Below are 24,236 nucleotides of genomic sequence, written 5' to 3'. Positions count from 1 at the left end.
AAAGCATGTTACATTAACAAGGTAAATGACAGACTGGGAGTGAGGGCTTACATGAATAAGGAACATGGCAGACTAGGAGTGAGGGCTTACAATAAACAAGGTAAGGGTAGGGAGACAGAAGGTTAGGGAAGCAAGTGTGATGTAGAATTATATTATAGACCTAATTATAGGTTGTAGCCTAGTGTAAAAAGATGTGTTTCCAGGTTATTTTTGAAGATCTTGATTGTGGATGGGAGCCATATGTGTCAAAGTGAAGAGTTCCAGAGTATGGGGGAGGCTTGGGTAAAGTGTTGGTGGCAGTTGTTTGAGGTACAAATAAGGGGGGAGCATAGAAGAAGGTTGATGGAGGATCAGAGGTTCTGTGAGGGATGGTAACGGGATATCAGGTTCAGATATATATGGAGGGGACAGGTTGTGGATGGTCTTATATGTCATAGAGAACAATTTTAAAATTAATGTGTTAGGCAATGGGGAGCCAGTAAAGGGATAGGCAGAAGAAAGAGCCAAGGAAAGAGGTGGATTAGTTGTGCAGCAGAGTTAAGGATAGAGTTGAGAGGAGAAAGGGTGTTAGATGGAAGGCCAGAGTGGAGGAAGTTGCAGTAGTGCAAAAGAGAGAGAGAGATATTGAGCACATGTACCAGTAGTTTTGTTGAGAAAGGATTGAAGAAGATATAACTGATAGACACCTTCTGAATAGTGGAGAGTTGACAGGTGAGGCAGGAGAGGTAGATTTGAGTGTCATCAGCATATAGGTCGTTCTTGAGGCCTTGGTATTCTATGATGTATCCAAGGCCAAAAGTATAAATGGAGAAGAGAATAGGCCCTAGGATGGAGCTCTACTGGATACCAACAGTAAGGGGGAGAGGAAAGTAGGTGGTGTGGGAGTGGAGACGCTAAAAGTACGGTTGGAGAGGTAGGAGGGGATCCAGGGGAGGGCCAATCTTTTGGCACCAAGGGATGACAGGGTTTGTAGGGAATGGAGGGAATAGTAAACTGTTTCAAAGGCAGAGTATAGGTCAAGGAGAAGCTATCTCCTAAGCTAGTTTGAGCTAGGCACAGAACTTGATAGATCTGCCCCTTATTGTTGAAAGGCGTCATTACAAAATACAAGTCATTGGCTTGGGAAATTTTAAAGGATTCTGCCAAATATTCCAATTTTTTTGCTGAAATAATACACCAATAGTCTGTGCTCAGCAACATGCTATATGTCCACACAGTTTGGGCGCCACTTCATTCATCCAAGAATCCAATATATACACAATGGGGGAGATTTATCAACCATGGTGTAAAGTGAAACTGGCTCAGTTGCCCCTAGCAACCAATCAGATTCCACCTTTCATTTTCCAAAGAGTCTGTGAGGAATGAAAGGTGGAATTTGATTGGTTGCCAGGGGCAACTGAGCCAGTCTCACTTTACACCACCATGTTTGATAAATCTCCCCCAATATGTGTGGTTAACTGTGATTACTCACACAACATCTATTTCATCTGTCTTTCCTACTAGGGAGAAAATCAGCAGAATATGTCTGTATTCTCGTTTAAGGCTGTGTTGCTATAACATCTTTTCAGGCTAAAAAACGGCCAAACAAAGATGTTGTGTGAACATAGCCTGAAAGTGTAAGGGACTTGCATTGTCACCATAGAACAAAAAATATATATAATTTATTTTTAATTAATATAAAAATTGCTGTCCAGAGTAATAGAAATGTGTACATAACAGTTCATAAACATAATATAAAAAAAAAATAAAAGTAATATCTGTACCTTCAATTGCAAATGGCTTGCCCACTGTCAGCAACTTGCATTCAGCATCGATAGAGACTTCATAGTCCAAGAGTGCTTTGTCCATTATAAAAGCATCTAATGTTTCTGGATCATTTCTGCATACAAGAAAATATGTAATATCATGTGAATGAATTGAAAGTTAGTGCTATGTGTAAATAGTAACATTAACATTCACCGTGAGGCTATGTTCATACAAAGTTTTTCTGGCAAAAATATGTATTTTGATGGGTAAACATTATTTCACAATTGAATATTACCATATCCCCTCAGTCAGGGTACAAATTTACACAGCATACCATAGTATCAACTGCTTTCTAGCAGTAAACAAGTAACAAGCACAAGTCACAATTTATATACTTAAAGTGTAACTACCATTTTTACACACTCTTGAAATTTAGTGGATGGCTGCCATTTAATGGAAAATAATTATCTTTATTTTAAAGCAATGGCCATTGTTTTGAAAAATACTGACCAAAATACTGAGCAAAAATACTCTGTGGGAGTATTTACACAATGTATAAAAATATCCGTTTTTACTTTCTGATCACACCAGCATTGCATACTTACCTTCACTGCTTTCATGTGATCCAGCATGTTGCTACAAAATGTTCTTTATCCAGGACGTTACTGTCTGCCCCTGCCCTGCTCCCCAACAACTGCTGTATCTTCAGGTCTTTGCTTGCCACTGTGACACTGTCAGACTTTTTTTTTTAGCAACACACCGGATCACAGAGCAGCACTGAAGGTATGTAGACAACATGCTGTCAGTTTTCTTTTAAAGTAACGTATTGAAACATATCTTACAATAAAATATATTTCACAACTACATTTACATCTACATAATTACCACAGCAAAAGAACGTTTCAGCAGTATCAGAGATATCTGCATTATACACAGTCAGATTTTAATTGTATTACCAAAAGTAGGACTGGATAAATGTTTATCAAAAACACGGTTCAGAGTCAGTCAAGGCAATAAGTGTTTATGAATAAAATTACCCATTTATCACCTTGTCTCCAGTACATTAAAAAAAATTACAAGTTTCAAAAGCCTAGTTTCACCACATCAAGTTGATGACAGCTCTGCCGCACTCCCAGAGCCTTAGATAAGATGAAATAACTAAAACTATTCACACACACATACACTGCAAGCTTTCCTCCTATTACTCCCGTGTAGAAATGAGCAAATCCATAGGGCACAAAATGATTTCTCTCTGAATATTCCCTCCAAAATGTGGACAATTCAGATAAAAAAAAAAAAATGATTTGTTTAAATGAGTCTCTGCTCCTGTACACTAAGTGGCATGGCTTCCACTGTTTGATTTGCCACTCATTTCACAATCTCTGGGTAAGTGATGATGCATGGATTTCTATGGGTATGTGGGCATGTACTATGGGTGTGCACCATACTGTACTGTATCTCTATTGTCATTGAACAGCGAATTCCAATAGGCTATAATCAGACCTCGTATGAGACCGGCCGTTCTGTGACCCGGCCGGTCCTTGCGCCTTCCCCCCCCCCAAACCCCCCTTGTACCTTTGGATAGCTGATTTTAATTCAAAATCTTTCTTGGAGTCCGTTTGGCAGGTGATGCAGTTATTGTCCTAAAAAAAACTACTTTTAAACTTGCAGACCCGTGCCCAATGGGCGTGGCCTAGATTGTGTATGCATTAGGCTGGCACAATCCCTCCGTCCCTCCTTCCTGACCTCCTCATCATTAGGAATGTTCCAGGCAGATTGTCTCTTATTCCCCACCTGTGTCAGCCTGGCACATGGGCTGGATCCTTAAGGCACCTGTACAATGTTCAGACTGGAGAAAACGTTTTAGTGGCATTCCTAATGATGAAGAGGGTGGGGAGGAGGGATGGAGGGGTGGTGCACAGTTAGGGCACAGATATTCTAAGCCCGTTGAGCACAGGGTTGCAAGTTTAAACGTTGTTTTTTTAGGACCATAACTGCATCACCTGTCAAACAGACCGCAGGACAGATCTTGGATTAAAAGCAGCTATTCGAAGGTACAAGCGGTTTGAGGGGGTCAGAATGTGGGTACAGAGTCGCTTTATTGGCTCTTATTGGATGTGCTGCTTTTTCTGGCAACTAGTCCTAGATTTTAATTGTTTATTGGTGACCACCTGCATATATTTTTGAGGCCTGTGCTCTTCAGTTGAAGTCTGATTCCCGGGACTCCCACAGATTAAGATAAAGATACTGTACACAGAAGTAAAATTTGAAGAGAATGTAGTGCTGTGCCAGTATTGCATTCTCTTTATTCTCATGACCAATAGGGCTCCAGGCAGTCCTACATTCACTGGTCAGAAAATAATGGCACATCCAAAGAAAGATGAAAAATCCCCTTTAAAAATGTTCTGTATAAATCTGAATGCATATGACAAAGTGTCAGTACATAAAGTAGGATAACAAGATCTTCAAGGGCCTGGGGAGCTTCAAGATAAGCATCTTGTCACTCACCAGAACAAGGCTGCCATTGTTCTCTATTCAACACTCTCCCCATAATCGAAACATTGTGCTAAGATTATACATCTTTTTCTTAATCTTTTTATATCTCAGATGTATTGTAGCATGCACTGAGGAGGTGTAAAGTATTGCAAGGCTCTAAATGACAATTTACGAAGAAACACACAGTAAACCCATGAAGACCAACAAGCAATGAATTAAAATAGACGTCAATTACTTCAGAAATGTGACTCCTTCAGATGTAGATGGGGTATTATATCTTCTCATGTATTCATGCATCTCTGGGAAGCTCTTCTTTACATAGTCTTCAGCACTGCTCTCTTTTACTGTTCCAAAGCGGAACCCTTGGGAGGGATGATGAAGCTATAAAACACAGATTATATTGTTATTGCCTTATTATAGAATAATCAGAGATGGCATTTTCTTTTTGTTACATAAATGACAATTGAAGATGAAATGACATTTGAAAGACTACAGATGCATATGGGAGATAAATTCAGCCACAACCAGTATAAAAACATTGAAAAGACCAATGTATAACATATTGTAGACTGCAACTGCTCAACCATTTAGGTTTCAATGTTATTTTGAAAGCGAGTAATTTGCTATTTACCAACTGTGGTATTATCAAGGTAAGCGGTGTAGTGACAAAATGGATGAGCTACTTTCATTTATAATGCTATAAAATAGCTGAAAAAATAATCTGATTTGTGGCACTATATAACAAATCATCCTTGAGATGAAGCAGAGCTCAGCATGTCATCTGGCTCTGGGCGTCATGATATTATGATGTGCAGGTGTATTTTCTGAGTTATCTCAAAAGAGTTTCCAACCCCTTTAAAACACTGCAATGACACCATGGAAGCATGGAGACCAACATGGTGTGGAAACAGCAGTGAATTGAAGGTAGAATATTTGACACTTCCTTACCATTTGTGGCTACCTGAAACTGTTTATTACAGGGCAAGAAAGAACTTTTTATTCTCTAAATGTAAACTTATTTAACACAAAGTTAATCTACTATCTTATATCATAGTTATAGGAAGGCAGAGATTGTAGTTATACTAGGACCTTTGTACCTGAGCCTTTGTACTTAAAGACATTGTAAGATAAAAGCACTGTATTACCAAAAAGACTATGTGACCGATGAGGAGAAGATCTTGAAACAAGGTTAAGGAGATTAAAGCTAACTTTATCCTATGTGAATGTGCCCACAGGGTGTCATTTTAATTCCTGTTTAACTCAACATGAGTTTATACCAAAACTATCCATGGTATCTGTACTATGTTCATACTACGTTCTTTTTTAGTAAAGAACGGACACTGTTTGCAATGGGATCAGTGTCCGTTCTTTACTACAGGAACAGCATTGCATTGAAGTCAATGCAATGCCGTCCACTGTATGCACACATCATCTTTAGAACTGGCGTTAAAATAATGTACATGCCTGTTATTTTCAGACGCTTACATTAACATACAAATACAAGAAAAAAATCAATGGCTTGTTTTAAATAAAATCACAATATATAATACATTCAGGGACATAAATAATACGTCAAAATTAAGTAGGTCAGGAAAGGATAAAATCATCCAAGAACTTATTTAGATAAAGTATATTAATAAAAATAGAGTCTGAAATGTGAGAAAACTCTGAATATTATTCAGATGAACAGTCAGATATTATAAAGGATAAACCTCAGTGACCTCAGAGGTTTATCACTAAGTTATAGAAATACTGACCAAAATACTATGTGTGCGCCTAGACTGAGTTTTAAGCAATAATAAAACAGAAACAGATTAACAATCTTTTTATAGAACTTATTATAATTTATTTATAATTTACAAATTATTGACACGATAGAAAGGAAAATAAAACCCTTCCCTGAGTTCCAAACTGCTGACACTGTTAGATAGCTGTTAGGCCAAAGAGACACATGATACCATTCATAGATCTGTCTGTGTTTCCTTAATGTAGAACATGTTTTTATTCTCTGGTACAAAGTATCACAGAGGCTTTACCAAGCTCCTGAATAGCTGGAAGCTGTAACAACTCCTCTCTCCCTCTTCCCAGCTTGATTGACACCTGGAAGCTGAGTCCCAAGCAGGATCAGGTATGGGAGCGGGGAGTAAGGAGGTGTTACAGCTTTCTGCTGTACTACAGAATAAAATAATCTTTCTGTGTTCTGGAAGCACAGACAGATATTTGAAAGGTATCATATGTCTCCTTTACCTAACAGCTATCTAACAGTGTCAGCAGTTTGGAACGTGAATTGCAGCTGACCGATTCCATTTAAATGACCACTCCAATTTTTTTATTGATACAAATATTATTTAGTATCTGTTTTGTGATAAATAAAGCAAAATGTTTAATTATTTCAATACATTTACACATTTTTAAAGATATATTATAAATATATATCATATATATCAAAAGAATACAGACTGTAATTTATTTTAAAATGTTTAGCCTGTCAGTGAGCTACAGATTACAGGGTTTTCAAAAACATTAAACATTATGGATATTTTTTAAAGTGATCTTGCAGGTAGATTAAAAAAGCTTTCTAAAGTTCAGCAGTGCTGAACCTTAACTTAAGGAACCATATTGTGCTTTCCCTTTCCTTTCTGCATCCATATACTGCATGTATATATATTTCCCATTTTAGTAAACCTCTTACATAATAAATTACCACCTAGAACATGTCAGGTTGGAAATGTCTGCAATAAAGAAGTTTGCAGGATATAAGAGGTGAAATATCAGTACTAATAAAAGGTCCTCTAGGCCACTGACTTGATAAATACTTCATTATATCTTCTGTCAGCTCTTCATGGCATAAAGACAATGTTAACAGAGTTTGTTCCTGATTTAAACTTTTGCTTTCATATTGTCTGTTCAGTAACTGAATTAATCTACTTGTGGAATAATGCACATTAGAATTATTGTGATCTATTCTTTTAAGATAATAAAATTATGTGCGGCACAGTTTTATCACAATACAAATATGATGTCAAGTTCAGGTAAAAAACTATAGGGGACATTTTTAAAGTCTGTTTTTTTTCTCTGTTGGGCTTAAAAATGTCCCCACAGCGCAGAGACGTGCAGGATTTATGTAGAGGCACAACGCCGCTACGCACCAAAGCCCCTCTGTGTGCACAAAGTAAAACCTATGCCAGATTTCACAGACATTTTTCCTTTGAAAAAATGTTCAATGCGGTGCATGAAGAGGCCACGCCCTCTCTGTGTGCGATTGCGCTCCAATTACACCCCTTTCCTGCCCCTCTGACGCAAGTGGTGCAGAAGGGCCTGATGCAAATAAAATATGTGCAAAACATGCATTTGCAAATCTAGTTATACGTATTAGAAATGGCATCTCAGCCAATTAATAAATGTCCCCCTATGAGTAATCCCAAATAACATAATGCCTTTTAAAGGGACATTACTAGGATCTAAAAAGATCAGAAGTACAATACCTAAGGCACATGTTTTCTGCCACCATCACAACCACCAAAATATTAAAAGCTACAAAGAATACACACATGCTTTAGAAAATAAGGCTTAGATAGACCATCAAGACACTGAGTCTGGAAATGATCTGGAAATCATAAAACCTGCACCCTTAGGTACATAAATAATCACAATGTCTATATTACAGTGTTTTTATGAACAGTCATGCAGTTATCAGATATTATTATTATTATTATTATTATTATTATTATTATTATTATTATTATTATTATTCTGTAACCATGCCTCTCAGTAATGTAGCTCTGTGAGTACTACCCACTAACTAATGGTACTTTGTTCTTCCACACAGCAATATTTCCTATCAACTAAACTAAAGGCTCTATTACACTATTACACTAAACTAAAGGCTCTATTACACTATTACACTAAACTAAAGGCTCTATTACACTAAAGGCTCTATTACACGGAATGACCATCGGCCGTATTCGGCCGATCATCCTGTGTAGTAGAACACAACGATCAGTCGACATGAACGATGTTGACTGATTGTTGCTGTCGTTTGTCTTTCAACATGTTTAAAGACAAACAACTGTGATAGCAGCGATCAGCTGCTGTCGATCCGTGGAATAGGATTGGCGGCAGCAGATTGCTGCTATCTGCTGTGGGCTTCCCGGACAATCTAGCAATCACCCGGGCAGCCCCCCTGCAGCTCCCCGAAGCCCCCCCTGAACTCACCCACTTGCTGCCGCCGCTAATAGCTCCTCTATGTCACCCCATGTAATAGGGGTCTAAGTAAAAATGATCCTTAGTGTCCCCCTTTCCCCCAGTAATAGTTCCTCTTTGATTCCCCCTTTAATAATAGTATCCTTTAGACAAGGGATGGGGAACCATCGGACCTCCAGCTGTGGCAAAACTGCCTGGACAGCCAAAGCTTTGTTTGCTTGTTTGTTTTTCACCTTTTTGTATTTGAAACCTTAGTCTTTCATAAAATCAATGTCTGAAGGCAGGCTGTATCAAAATTTAGGCAGCCGTGGAAACCTAGCAGAGGACTTGAACTGTTCTGATAACAGATCGTCTACATTTAATCACTTTGCGGGAGCCGATCTGAACCATTGCACAAATAATAACATCTAGTAAGGCCAATAAAATGCCTCTGTCAGCTTGTCCAACTATACCTTGCTTCTATGTGATTGGCACAGTAATGCAAGAAGAAAAGTGATGGACCATAATCAGGTCAATACTAATGGTAATGGGAACTGCACAGGTGTAATCATTTGTTGGTCTTTGCCATGTCTTTCTATTTGCTGTACATTAATCTCTAAGCAATAGTTGTTGCTCCCCATAAACTTTCTATGATTTAAACCTGCATAAACAGATTAGGTTGTGATCCATGAATCATTCAATGTTATTTGGTGTTGCAGAGATAAAGGAAAGATTGATGGCATCATATGAACTTGCATGCAGAAAACCTTTCATGATTTTATTGTTGACACAAGGTCATTTCAAATATACAAAACAACAATACAACTATAATAGAGTTTGTTCTTTAAGAGGAAAACTTCACCTCTGTACACCAGCCTTGTACACAGCACATAATATTCCATAAACAATATTTCTTTAGTTAAGTGTCATTCTAAAAGATGAGAACAGTACCATCATCCGACTATTTGCCGTTGTGGATGTTGTGAGCATAGGTTAACTTTAACTCTATCGTAGGGAAGAAATAAAACTGGATATGGAATTTAACATACACACATACTGAGGAACTGCAAACACAATGAAATGTATATTCACAGCATTATTTGAATTCATCATGTTCTCAGCTAATGCTATGACATCCCCAGCATATGTAAGACTGGATATATCATAGGTGCAACCTGTCCAGCTGCAGAAAGGCCCTGTATGTATATGGGTGCGGCTGGGGGAGTTTTGTTACCTTAAAAGGTTATAAAAGTGCTTGATACAACTAATTATAGGGGGGCATTTGTGAAGACCAGGGTAGTCGTATGCCAGTCTTACTTTAGGCCCTGCTCCCAATTTGCCCACCGGATTCACTAAGAGGCGTGTACTGTGCCTGAACTGTGCCTGCCGTACGGTGGGCCAAGAAATCCATACCTGCTCCTAATTAGGTTTAGGTGTAGATTTACGCCTTCAAGGAGGCATAAATCATGGTAAATAAGGTGCGAGAGGAGGCTACATAAACAAGAACTGCACAAAGGGTGCATAACAGAGGATTTCTAACTGTTCCTGCTTAGCAAGCTGCTGATGCTAGGAGAAGATATAGGCTCGACCTCTGTCCCCTGAGATATGTAGGCACCCTCTCTCCACTGATGGCACACACAGTTGGCCACCTGTAAATGTAGAGGTTGGTTCTGGGGGAAGGACTGCCACTATGACTCCATGGCTTATGGGAGGACCTGGTGAGGTAAATGAGGACGTTTTATTCTCTTGTGAGGTGGCTTTCATGTCCTGTCTATGCACAGGCACATTAGGTAGTACTCCCCACACAGCTAACTCTCCTATGTAGTCTCCCTAAAAGGTAGACATCCCCTTGTAGGTAATGCCAACCCAGTAGGTAGTATCTCCTATGTAGACATCCTTCTGTAGGTACCCCCCCCCCCCCCCAGTAAGCCCCCCTAATATATAGTATTCCCAATTTAGGAATCCCCCTTACAGAGTTCTGCACATTGTAATTTAAAAGAAGCCAAAATAGGCTCTGTCGTTAAGAGGTTGATACAACACTAGGCATTTTTGATTTGTTAGTCAACATATATAAGGGTATCTCTCTCTATAAGGGTATCTCTTTCGTACAAAGGCACTTGTATGCAAAACAAATATAAGTGCTGTGCTGGTGACCCCTTTAGTATCTGGCCACGTGTGCTTCTGCCCCCTATAGTAGATGGCCCCTTTTTTGCTTCTGCCACTTTTAGTAGATTTTACACCTCTGCTGCTGCCCCCTTTAGTAGATGGTCCCCTATGCTACTGCCTACTATAGTAGATAGCCCCTGGTGCATCTTCCCCTAATAGTAGCTATTCTCCTGTGTTGCTGCTCCCTTTATAAGATAGCCCCCTGTTTTGCTGTCTCCTTTAGTAGATGGTCCCCTGGATTTCTTCCCCCTAAAATAGATGCCCTCTTGTGCTTCTGCACCTTATAGTAGATGCCCACTACTGTTCTGCTGTTCCCATAACTAGTCACCCTATTGTAGTCCCCATAAAGACTAGCTAAAATTAAAAAATCAACTCTACTCCCATATGCTCCTCCGTTGCTGCTCCTCTCGGCTCTCATGCATGTTCACTTTTGTGTTCTGGCACAAACAGAGTAGGTTACAGATGCTGCCTGTGCCAAATGTCCAGCGCTCCTTAAACCCTTAAAGGGGTTGTCCGGGATTTTTTAATAAACTAGCATTGCATTGACCTCTGTGGGTGTTGCATATTCTACATACACTTCTATTTTTTATTTAGAGCGCTTGCTGTGTTCTCAGCCTTAGTCACATGACCACTCTGCCTGTGTTTTCTTTACTTCCTGTGATATTCTGTTCCCTTTCTGTTTCCTGTTCCTGCCAGTGAGGGAACAGTGAGTCATCAGGTGGGCGGGGTTATACAGCCACATTTCTTTAGCCACACCCCTAACATCTAACTAACATCTGAGCCCAGAAGAAACTGCAGCAGTAAGGACAGCATGACAGGCTACAATCTCTGTACAGCACTGCAGCATAGGTTGGAGCTATACACAGTAAATAAAGGAAGTATGATGGGGTGATTTATCAAAACTTGTGCAGAGGAACAGGGAAGCAGTCACCCCTAGCAACCAGTCAGATTCTAGGTTTCATTTTCCAAGGCCTTTTTTAAAAATGAAAGAAGCAATCTGATTGGTTGCTATGGGTTACTGCTCCCCTGCACAGGCTGTGATACATCTCCCCCTATATTGTTAATATTGTACTGTAAAGATGTGAATGTTAGGTTAGTGCTGCTGCTGCGTGTAATATGGAGACGAGAGAGGCTGCTGTGTGTAATATGGAGAGGAGAGAGGTTGCTGCTGTGTGTAATATGGAGAGAAGAGAGGCTGCTGTGTGTAATATGGAGAGGAGAGAGGATACTTTACCTCATGTCAGTCACCATTCTATCTATTTCTTGCTGAGGTAAACTTGTAACAGAATCCTGCCTCATTGAGACTCCACCCACCTGTAGGATGGTTACTGTAGTGTATGTGTAATCCAGGACTATAACTAATATCATGTACATGTGTGCTGGGGTTTGTAGTCCTACAACAGATAAAAGTGTGAAAAAACTAGCTGATTTGATAACATAAGAAATTGGTAAACACTGAGCCACCATGCTGCTCAAAAGGACACTTGTATACAGACATTTCCTGCCTATAGTTAGAGTGGGCGGAGCTACAGGCTTTTAGAGCTGTGATGTCACTGCTGAACCCTGTGACCTGGAAGTTCTTTGACCTGGAAGGACCTTAAGGACCGGGCCTAAAATGGCCTTAAGGACCGAGGCAAATTTTATGAATATGACCTGTGTCACTTTAGTCATTAATAACTTTGGGATGCTTTTACCTATCCGGCTGATTCTGAGATTGTTTTCTCATGACATATGGTACTTTACATTTCTGGTAAATTGGAGTTGATACTTATAACGAATCTTTATGAAAAATCCAAAATAACGGGAAAAATTGTGAAAAATTGCATTTTTCCACCTTTGAAACTTCTCTGCTTATACAGAAAATGGCTATGCCACATAGATTTTTTTAGGGTCCTGTACAGGTTAAGGCCAGGTTCAGACTATGTAAGTGTGCGGCTGTATTTGCGGCTGTAATTGTGCGGCGGTATTTTTGGTGGTTCATGCGTACGTTGGAAAGTATAGGATATACGGCTGCACAGTGCACACTATGTATAAATCTACGGCCCGATCGTAAACGGACCCGTAAAAAAATGAATAAGACCATTGTTTGCGGCTGGACATGCGGCCGAGGATTGACAGGCGGTCCGTACGGAGTACTTCAAAAATAGCCGGCAATGATGCCGAATGCCGATGCCTCTAATAGTTAATATATTAAATTAATAAAACACATTTTCTTTGTAATAAAGTCCCTTTCGTTGGTCAATAATTTAATTCTAACGAATCCATCATTTTGCAATTAAATATACTGTTAAAATAAATAGATATATAAATAAATGTATATTTATATATATATTTATTTTTTGACAGTATATTTAATTGCACAATGATGGATTCGTTAGAATTAAATTATTGAACAACGAAACTGATTTTATTTAAACGAAAATGTGTTTTATTAATTAAATATTAATTAGTACAGGAAGCTCTATAAGCCGTTAATTCATATTGCCGGCAAAAGAGCTTTCTGTACTAATCATCACTTTACTTTAATTAAAACATCAAATGTTTCTTCTAATTATGTAATGACAATAGCATTATTAGAAGAAACATTTATAATTATATGTGCGCTCAGCTGATTGGCTGATCGGCTGAGCGCACATATAATTAGCGGGTCCGCAGCACAGTGACTTCATTGTGCTGCGGACCAGCGAAGAGGACACATCGGGGTGAGTATAGAGCTCTCCCCACCCCCTCCCCAGCACTGCACCCCTCCCAGCAAGGAAGGGGGGTCACTTAACCCCTTCCTTGCTGGGATGGGTGCAGTCTGACATCAATCTGGCCCCCAAGGGGTTAAGGGGGATGCAATACATCCTCCCTTAACCCCTTGGGGGCCAGACTGTAAGCAGCGATCTGTAAGGATGCTGCATACTGTAAGGTGCACAACACCGCTCACAATGATGGGTGTTGTGCTCCTGTTTGTGTGTTTCTCCCTTTTTGTTTTTCAGATATCGGTATCCTGTGGATTACGTCGGATTCCGTGGACTACGTCGATGACCAGCGGTCTTTTTTTTTTTTTTTTTTTAATAAAATGGTCAATGAGGGGGGGGGGTGTTTTTATTTGAATAAAAAATTTTTTAACTTGTGTCTTGTCTTTATTTCTTTACTTTATAGACTTAGTAGTGGAAGCCGTCTAATAGACGGAATCCATTACTACGTTGGGGCCTAGTGTTAGCCGGTATAAAATGGCTAACACTAACCCCCTATTATTACCCCAGTACCCAATGCCACCAGGAGTACTGGAAAGATCCGGGTGCCAGTGGTCCCGGAGTGTCAAAATTGGCGCTCCTGGACCAGGCGGCAGCAGGCTGGTAAGATTTAGGCTGGGGAGGGCCTAAACCAATGGCTCTTCCCACCCTGGTGTTACCAGGCTGCTGTCGTTTGGTTTTTAACCCGGCTGGTTATAAAAATAGGGGGGACCCTATGCGTTTTTTTTTAAAAATAAAATAATAAAAAAAAACGCATAGGGTCCCCAATATTTTTATAACCAGCCGGGTTAAAAACCAAACGACAGCAGCCTGGTAACACCAGGGTGGGAAGAGCCATTGGTTTAGGCCCTCCCCAGCCTAAATCTTACCAGCCTGCTGCCGCCCGGTCCAGGAGCGCCAATTTTGACGCTCCGGGACCACTGGCACCTGGATCTTCCCAGTACCCCTGGTGGCATTGGGTACTGGGGTAATAATAGGGGGTTAGTGTTAGCCATTTTATACCGGCTAACACTAGGCCCCGACTTAGTAATGGATTCCGTCTATTAGACGGCTTCCACTACTAAGTCTATAAAGTAAAGAAATAAAGACAAGACACAAGTTAAAAATTTTTTTTATTCAAATAAAAACACCCCCAGACCCCTCATTGACCATTTTATAAAAAAACAAAAAACAAACAACCGCTGGTCATCGACGTAGTCCACGGAATCCAACGTAATCCCCAGGATACCAATATCTGAAAAACAAAAAGGGAGAAACACACAAAAAACACACAAACAGGAGCACAACACCCATCATTGTGAGCGGTGTTGTGCACCTTACAGTATGCAGCATCTTTACAGATCGCTGCTTACAGTCTGGCCCCCAAGGGGTTAAGGGAGGATGTATTGCATCCCCCTTAACCCCTTGGGGGCCAGACTGATGTCAGACTGCACCCATCCCAGCAAGGAAGGGGTTAAGTGACCCCCCTTCCTTGCTGGGAGGGGTGCAGTGCTGGGGAGGGGGTGGGGAGAGCTCTATACTCACCCCGATGTGTCCTCTTCGCTGGTCCGCAGCACAATGAAGTCACTGTGCTGCGGACCCGCTAATTATACGTGCGCTCAGCCGATCAGCCAATCATCTGAGCCCACATATAATTCTAAATGTTTCTTCTAATAATGCTATTGTGATAACATAATTAGAAGAAACATTTGATGTTTTAATTAAAGTAAAGTGATGATTAGTACAGAAAGCTCTTTTGCCGGCAATATGAATTAACGGCTTACTGGAGCTTCCTGTACTAATTAATATTTAATTAATAAAACACATTTTCGTTTAAATAAGATCAGTTTCGTTGTTCAATAATTTAATTCTAATAAATCCATCATTGTGCAATTAAATATACTGTCAAAAAATAAATATATATATAAATATACATTTATTTATATATATATATATATATATTTATTTTAACAGTATATTTAATTGCAAAATGATGGATTCGTTAGAATTAAATTATTGAACAACGAAAGGGACTTTATTACAAAGAAAATGTGTTTTATTAATTCAATATATTAACCATGAGAGGCATCGGCATACTGCAGAGGATCGCAAACCCCGGTAATATCAATTAATGTAAACTGTTTCCCTGCTTTCCCAGATGCATTCCAGAGGTGTTTGCATCACTTTCTTAAGATTTTATTTGTTATTTTTAGTTTAACCAGATTTCCAAGTAAATGACCGTATGTTTTCAGCCGCATGTCTATTTTTTCCCACGGCCGTAGTTTCATCCGCACATTTACAGCCGCATAAAAAATACAGCCACACACATACATAGTGTGAACATAGCCTTAAAGGGAACCAATTAGCACAATTGTGCTGATGTGGTTTCCAGCTGCACAGTATACATTTATGGCTGCAGACACAAGAGTGATGTAAATAGAAATATGGATGTGACATCTCTCTATTATGTTCAGAGGCAAGAACTGTCCATACCAAACATCAGTGAGATTTCAGTTCCCTATAGATAGCGGATGTTGCTTTTATGCCAAATTTGACTGACATGCTATTAAATTGTATTGCAGCCTGTAATGTATATTGCAGAGATCATCCAAACAAAATATTTTCAATATATTTGTATATAAAGTAACATAGACACATAAAACTTTTTAATATCTTTGCACCAAATAATTTATTGTGGTTTTATTTATAATGTTTTCTCCATGAGTAAATAATAAAGGTGATCTATTCTGTCTACAACAATTTCTTATATTGTGGTTATTGGGTATAAATATAGCCCATTTGCTGACAGAGATAAGAGTTTTCAGGTTGAATAACTGGTGTTTCTAAATATCGTCTTTATTCACTTATTTTCTTTGTTTAATTTTCAGACTGCAATTGGCCGTTTGCCATCTATTCCTAATAAACATATCACACTCACACATATTATATAAGCAATAATTTAACACAAAGGGGAAGCCATATGTCTGTACAAATTGCAGTAGAAAGCAGTTCTTTGGTTCCTGTTTTATTCTGTAGAAATTATCTGCTTAAATGTGAATAAAATAAAATGTTTTTTCAACACATAATGAATTTCTCCCATGGTGTTGAAATATTATGACTCCAAATGCTACAAATGTTAATAGACTGTATTTTGTATGAAAAGGAAGCAGGGAGATTCATATATGTTTCACAATCATTTTATCAACTTATAAAATAGCATGAATTTCAGTTCTTTTTGATATAACATAGTAATTTTCACCGTAATAGCAGCACTGGAGATTATTTACAATGACCACCATGTGTTATCAGATACAATATTTATGTGTTTAATGTCCATTTTTAAACCTGTATTAACACTTTCATCTAGTATTAGTAAGTTTAATGGTCAACTTCAATATTTAGTAGTATACAGGTATTCCATCCAGTGTCCCAGAAAACTTCACACTGTACAACAGTGGGGCTGTAGTAAAAAAAAAAAAAAAAAAAAAAAGGGGGGGGGGTACATGTACGGTATGGATCAAAAGGTCACAGTATGGTCACAGGAGGCGATGCTGTATATGTAGTCCATGTGTTGTTAAAGCGACTCTGTACCCACATTCGGACCCCCAAAACCACTTGTACCTTCGGATAGCTGCTTTTAATCCAAGATCTGTCCTGGGGTCCGTTTGGCAGGTGATGCAGTTATTGTCCTAAAAAACAACTTTTAAACTTGCAGCCCTGTGTCAAATTGGCATGCCCTACAGTGTTTGTCCTCCCTAGAACTGCAACGCCTCTCCACCCTCCTCATCACTAGAAACGTCCCTGGTCAGGATTTTTCCTATTCATCACCTAAACCTGCACAGGTGCCTTAATGATCCAGCTTATATGTAGTGTTCACACAGGTGATGAATAGGAGAAATGTTCAAGGAGTATTTCTAATGAGGAAGAGGGTGGGGAGGAGGGATGGATGGATGTCGCAGTCCTAGGGCATGGGTACTCTAGGCCACGCCAATTTGACACAGGGCTGCAAGTTTAAAAGTAGTTCTTTTATGACAATTACTGCATCACCTGCCAAACAGACCCTAGGACATATCTTTGATTAAAAGCAGCTATCTGAAGGTACAAGCGGTTTTAGGGGATCAAATTGTGGGTACAGAGTCACTTTAAGGGGTTAATTAAGTTTATAATGTGACTTTGTGTAACAGCCTTCTTGTCTGTTGATGAGTTGAGATATAGGGGGAGATTTATCAAACTGGTGTAAAGTGAAACAGGCTCAGTTGCCCCTAGCAACCAATCACATTCCACCTTTCATTATTCAAAGAATCTGCGAGGAATGAAAAGTGGAATCGATTGGTTGCTAGGGGCAACAAAGACAATTCCACTTTATACTAGTTTGATAAATCTACCCCATAGTTTCTAAAAGTTCTAACTTTGCAAAGTTGTCTTGTATGAAGAAACCACTAAAATGTAGAAGCTAGCTTTTGGATGAGACTACAAAATATTAGTAAATAAGGTACACAATTATGCAATGTCCTAGAGCGGGTGTGGTATTTGATGTTTTCTACCGACCTGTAATCCTCTACACTCTCAAACATATTCCCTATTTGTAACTGAATACTTGTGACTGCACTATTTACTTATTTCCACTAGATGTCACTGTGTCATGTAAATTGTATGCACAGCTGCGAGGAATGGGTTAATTGCCCAACTGGCCATCTGGCCAATCCCTGTACAGTATCAGGTCATTCCAGTGTGTTTCCAGCCAGTCAGTGATGAGATTATTCCCCATAGGGACTTAGATGGATTCCTCTGAGGGAAATCAGTTGAGAGGAGTTGGCTATTATTTCCTATGAGAGAGGACACACTACACAGAGATCCTGCTGAGGTTTTCTTTCAGGGCACCTGGCATAACTATCCCTGTGCAGGACTATGAGAAAAAGGATTTTATTTTACATTTTCTATAACTACTTTAGCTCATCCATGTCTGGCTAACAAACTATAGAGGAGGCTGAGGTGAATCAGGACTAAAGAGATACCCTACCTACACTGGGCGTCCATCTTCTCTCTTGATAAAAAGGACAGGAGCACAAGACAGTGAATAGGTAAAAGCGGTAAGCTGACAAACTTCACTGCACTAGGCTAGGTACCTTAGGGGGTCTCCCCAACCGCTAGTTATACCCACTAGGTGGGCTCTACGTCCCTGCTCTATGTTACAAGATACCCATAGACAGCCAAAGGTGGAAGATTGAACTACTGTACATATATATCTGCATTGTACTTCTATTTAAAGATAGAGATTGTCTATTCTGTATTGCGAGCAAAGGATTATAGTAAAGACTGTTTTCTTGTTCAACTTTAAATTGACTCCGGTGAATTATCTGCACATCTACATCCATTTTTATTTAAAAGTGTTTTGTTGGTGTACATAGGGGCGGGCGCATACCACTCCTGGCCACCGTGACAAGTGCCTCAGGAGCACTACCACCTATTGCATATGGAATGCAAAGTTAGGCTTTGTTTAAATATATCTATTATCATTATGGTCTGAACTCATATCAAGGTTCATAAAGATAACTGGCCAGTACAAACACAAATGTTCAAATATAGATTATAGAAACATTATGAATAGTTAGTTACAATTGATTACCCAAATATTAACATGGTCATTCTCTTTAGAACAATATTGCTAAATACATCAAATTAAAGAAGAATCCAGATAAGACCAGTAACATAATAATTCAGAATTGACATCTGTAATAAATCTTCAGTGAGAAATAAGATAGAAAAGTTATATGAACTGCCGTCATTTCTAGATGGCACTCTAGATAGTAGAATATCTTATCAAAACCAATACACAGCCAAAACTCCCTAGTCACCAAACAACTGATGGATACTCCGATTGAAATAATAAAGTTGAAATTGTTTTACAATATAGGAGAACAATTCCCTATTGGAAAAAACAACAACAACAAAAAAAAACTAAAAGCAGCCATCCATGATGCAGACATTCATCATGTGCTCTAAGAAGACAGAATTTCTGGAAAAAACAAACAAAAAAACAAAAAAAAAGCATGTTTGGACTCTTAGTTTGAGAAGTTAGACTCAAGTATCTCATTAATATACATAACACCTAGCCCTTACAAAGAAATACTGTACAACATGGCATGTGATATTTTACTGTTTTTATGGCTAAAATTTAGATTAGTATGCACATTTAGGCTATGTTCACACTTTTTTGAGGCAAAAAATACAGGTGTATTTTTACCTAAAAAAAACATTGTGATTTCTAGGCTATGTTCACAACGTGTAAAAACAACAGCTGTGGTTTGCAGTACCACATGTAAAACATGTTAAACAAACAGCAGCCATTGTTTTACATGTTTATCAGACTGATACTGCATTATGGGCTGGAGGAACATTATTTTAAAATCATTATAATCCGTCTGCCGTATGGGTGTGCCTGGAAATCAGTTAACCTTTGATTTCCAGAGAACAATACATTTGGAAACAACGGCCGGAAATAATTGACAGGTCAATTATTTCCACTGCCGTACTGAACAATGGTAGTTGTTCAATGCACTGTGTGAGCAATGGCCGTTGTTTCAATTAAATTCAATGATGCTCTCTTTTTTAGGATAAGAATGGCTGTTGTTTTAATCGGCAACAACTGCTGTTCTTTGCTTAAAAAATGTGAACATAGCCCCAAGCTTTATGTTGCATGTGTTGTGATAATGAAATATACAGTATATATATATATATATATATATATATATATATATATATATATCATAAAAAGAAGTCTGTCTGTCTGTCTTTCTGTCGGTCTGTCCCCTATAGACTTCAAAACGCCTGAACCGTTTGACCCCAAATTTGGCAGGAAAATACATTGGGTGCCATCCTTGCCAGATGTACAGGAGGGGAGGGGGAGGGGGAAGAGCGGCACCCCATAGAGGTGAATGGGAAAATCTCCACACTGCACACACAGGTTATATAATTAGTGCTGCATCTCTCCAGCAAAAACGGCGGTTGGAAGCCTTAGCAACCAATAGGATTACTACTTTCATTTTCAAAGGGAGTCGGAATCTGTTTGGTTGCTAGGGCAGCTGCCTCACAACAGATCCACAGAAATAAATACAGTAAGGGTGCCTTCACACCTACCAGATCCGCAGCAGATTTCACGCTGCGAATTCCAGTGTAATTAAACCCTTTGACACTTTAACCCCTTTTAAGCCTAATTTTAAAATTTGACCAGTCTTACTTTATGTGGTTATAGCTGTGTGATGCTTCAACGTATCTAAGAGATTTTGAGATTTTTTTTTGTGACATTGCATTTAATAATAGTAATACATTTTTGTTGATAGACTCAACCTTTAATTGTTAACAAATCAAAATTTGCAAAAAAAATTTGAAAAATCAAACTTCTAAATTTTCTGCTTGTAACAAAGAGAGCCATGCCACAATTTTTTTTTAAATTTAAATTCACATTACCAATTTATCTACTTTATGTTGGCATCATTTGATGGTCTTTCTTTTACTTTTGCAAATGCGTCAGAGAGCTTAGAAGTTTAGCAGCAAATTTTAAAATTTTGAGGAAAGTTTCCACAATCTGTTTTAAGGACCAGTGCAGTTCTGAAATAGATTTTAAAGAACTTTATGTTAGAAACCCCCACATATCACCCCATTTTAAAAACTGCACCCCTCAAAGAATAAAAAAAAATATTTGTAACATTCCTTAACTGTTTGGTTGGGGTCACAGATACAAATATAAAATTAAGGAAAAATTTACAAATTACAAAATTGTGCAATATCCCATTTATCATCCATTTTTTCTATAAAATTGCAGGTATTAATTGAATAATTCAATTAAATATTCATTACTCCATTCATAAAGTTTTTAAAAATACCCTATATGTGGCCTTAGTGGTATTCCAGTGTCATGGGAAGGCCTCAGAAATAGAGGATAACCGTATGGATTTTGAGGGCTAGCTTTTATTACAGTGATTTTCAGAAACCATATAGGGTTTAAATTGGAGTAAAAGTGCCAAAATATAAGAAAAACTCCTCAGAAGAACCCATTTTGAAAATTACACCCTTAGGGAATTCATCTATAAGTATATTGAGTGTTTAGATCCCACAAGTATTAGAAAAATTTTTGAATTAGGCAATAAAAGCGAGATATGACATTTTTTCTTATTAACCGAACATTTTTTTTAATTTTTTTTAAAGAAGCACTTTCATAAAAAACAGAGAGATAAAAGCAACCCACAATGTATTCAGCAATTTCTCCATAATCAAAAAACACCCCATATGTGGTCCTAATATACTGTTTGGGCACTTGGCAAGGCTCAGAAGGGAAGGAGCACCATTGAGCATTTTTAGCACAGATTTTGCTGGAATTGGACTCAGGCACCATGTCACATTTGCAACATTCCTGTGGCATCAGTAGAGTTGAAACCCCCAGAAGTGCCCCCCCCTTTTGAAAACTAGACCCCTCAAGGAATTTATCTAGGGGTATAGTGAGCGTTTAGTTTTTGAGGAAACCAATTAGCATAATGCGGAAAAAGTGAAAATTGACTTTTTTTCTTAAAATGTCTACTTTTTTTAAAAAAAGAATAGCCATTTGACAAGGAATAAAGAGATAGAAGCCCCTCAATGTATTTAGCAATTTCTCCGTAATAAAAAAACATCCCATATGTGGTCCTAACTGTTTGGGCACTCCGCAAAGGCTCAAAAGGGAAGAAGCGCCATTCAGCATTTTTAGCACAGATTTTGCTGGAATTGGGTTCAGGCACCATGTCACATCTGCACGTACCTGTGGTATCAGTACAGTTAAAATCCCCCAAAAGTGACCGCTTTATGGAAACTAGACCCCTTAAGGAATTTATCTAGGGGTATAGTGAGAGTTTAGACCCCATAAGTGTTCAAGGAAACCTTTTAGAATCAGGCGGAAAAAGTTAAAATTAACTTTTTTCCTTAAAATCAGTATCTTAAAAAATAATTAGCCATTTGACAAGGAAAAAAGAGATAAAATCACCCCACAATGTATTCTGAAATTTCTCCTGAATAAAAAAAACACCCCATATGTGGTCCTAATATACTGTTTGGGCACTTGGCAAGGCTCAGAAGGGAAGGGGCACCATTGAGCATTTTTAGCACAGATTTTGCCGGAATTGGATTCAGGCACCATGTCACATGTCAGAAGTGACCCCCTTTTTAAAAACTAGACCCCTCAAGGAATTCATCTAAGGGTATAGTATAGTGAGCGTTTAGTCTTTGAGGAAACCAATTAGCATAATGCGGAGAAAGTGAAAATTGAATTTTTTTCCTTAAATTTCTACCTAAAGTGACCGCTTTATGGAAACTAGACCCCTTAAGGAATTTATCTAGGGGTATAGTGAGAGTTTAGACCCCATAAGTGTTCAAGGAAACCTTTTAGAATCAGGCGGAAAAAGTTAAAATTAATTTTTTTCCTTAAAATCAGTATCTTAAAAAATAATTAGCCATTTCACAAGGAATAAAGAATTAAAAGCACCCCACAATGTATGCAGCAATTTCTTCTGAATAAAAGAACACCCCATATGTGGTCCTAATATACTGCTTGGGCACTCGGCAAGGCTCAGAAGGCAAGGAGCGCCTTTGAGCTTTTTTGGCACAGATTTTGCTGGAATTGGGTTCAGGCACCATGTCACATTTGCACGCACCTGTGGTATCTGCCCAGAAATTAAGTTTATTGGTCCATGATCTCTGGGCAGAAACCAGGGAGAAGGGAGGAGGTGACACTAAGGGTGTGAGGGAGTATTTGTGTGTTGGGGGGGGGGGGGGGGGTGGCGGGGACTGAGAAGGAGAGGGAAGAATTCTGGAGTTCTGGGCTGTACTATTGATTGATGGCTCTCTTCAGCCTTCACCAGATAATTTCTTGCCAGCTGCTGTCCCATGGGATTTCGCTGTCAGAGCTTACTGCTGAGAACTATAGTAGAAAATCGTCTGCTTCTATTATGTGTAGCACTGTAAATCTAAGCTCTGAGAGGGATCATACAGCAGGGGAATGAATGAATAAATGAAATCTCATGGGACAGATGCTGAGATTTCTCCATAATCAAAAAACACTGCATATGTGGTCCTAATATACTGTTTGGGCACTTGGCAAGGCTCAGAAGGGAAGGAGCACCATTGAGCATTTTTAGCACAGATTTTGCTGGAATTGGATTCAGGCACCATGTCACATTTGCAACATTCCTGTGGCATCAGTAGAGTTGAAACCCCCAGAAGTAACCCCCCCTTTGGAAACTAAACCCTTTATCTAGGGGTGAAGTGAGCATTTGAGAATGTGAAAATTGACTTTTTTTCTTAAAATTTCTACTTTATTTAAAAAGAATAGCCATTTGACAAGGAATAAAGAGATAACCCCCCCCCCCCCTAAATGTGGTCATCCCATATGTGGTCCTAATATACTGTTTGGGCCCTCCGCAAAGGCTCAAAAGGGAAGAAGCGCCATTCAGCATTTTTAGCACAGATTTTGCTGGAATTGGGTTTAGATGCTGAGATTTCTCTAAAGAAAGCCATCATTCAGTAATATAGTATATTACTGTAGTATAGAAGACATCACTGCTTCTACTATGTGTAGTACAGCACTTCTAAGCTCTGACAGGGATCGTACAACAGGAGGGTGAAGGAGATCCCATGGGATTGCTGCTGAAACTTTTAAAGGTAAGAAACATTGAGAAATTTCAGCAGCAATTCCATGGGATCTCCCTCACCCTCCTGTTGTATGATCCCTGTCAGAGCTTAGAAGTGCTGTACTACACATAGTAGAAGCAGTGATGTATATACTACAGCTCTTATTAGTGTTTTAGTGACTGCTTACCTGTAGTTTACTAAATGATTGCTTTCTTTAGCTGTCCCAGCTACTATTTCATGAGATTTCATTCATTCACCTGCTGTATGATC

General features: G+C 38.8%; 1 protein-coding gene across 1 annotated transcript in view; it reads right to left on the bottom strand.

Annotated features, from left to right (window-relative positions):
* The window catches only part of GRIN3A (glutamate ionotropic receptor NMDA type subunit 3A), a 223,108-nt gene that overhangs the window by 71,518 nt on the left and 127,354 nt on the right, over positions 1–24,236 (bottom strand). Inside the window, exons 4-5 of the mRNA XM_069964316.1 lie at positions 4,478–4,623; positions 1,764–1,879 (exon numbers count right to left, since the gene is read on the bottom strand). Coding sequence (XP_069820417.1) covers positions 1,764–1,879; positions 4,478–4,623 — 262 coding nt within the window. The remainder of the gene's footprint in view (positions 1–1,763; positions 1,880–4,477; positions 4,624–24,236) is intronic.

This window comes from Dendropsophus ebraccatus, chromosome 3, assembly GCF_027789765.1.
Source record: "Dendropsophus ebraccatus isolate aDenEbr1 chromosome 3, aDenEbr1.pat, whole genome shotgun sequence".
In the NCBI taxonomy this organism is placed as follows: Eukaryota; Metazoa; Chordata; class Amphibia; order Anura; family Hylidae; genus Dendropsophus; species Dendropsophus ebraccatus.
The sequence above is the reverse complement of the archived record's forward strand: the minus strand, read 5'-3'. Positions and strand labels throughout refer to the sequence as shown.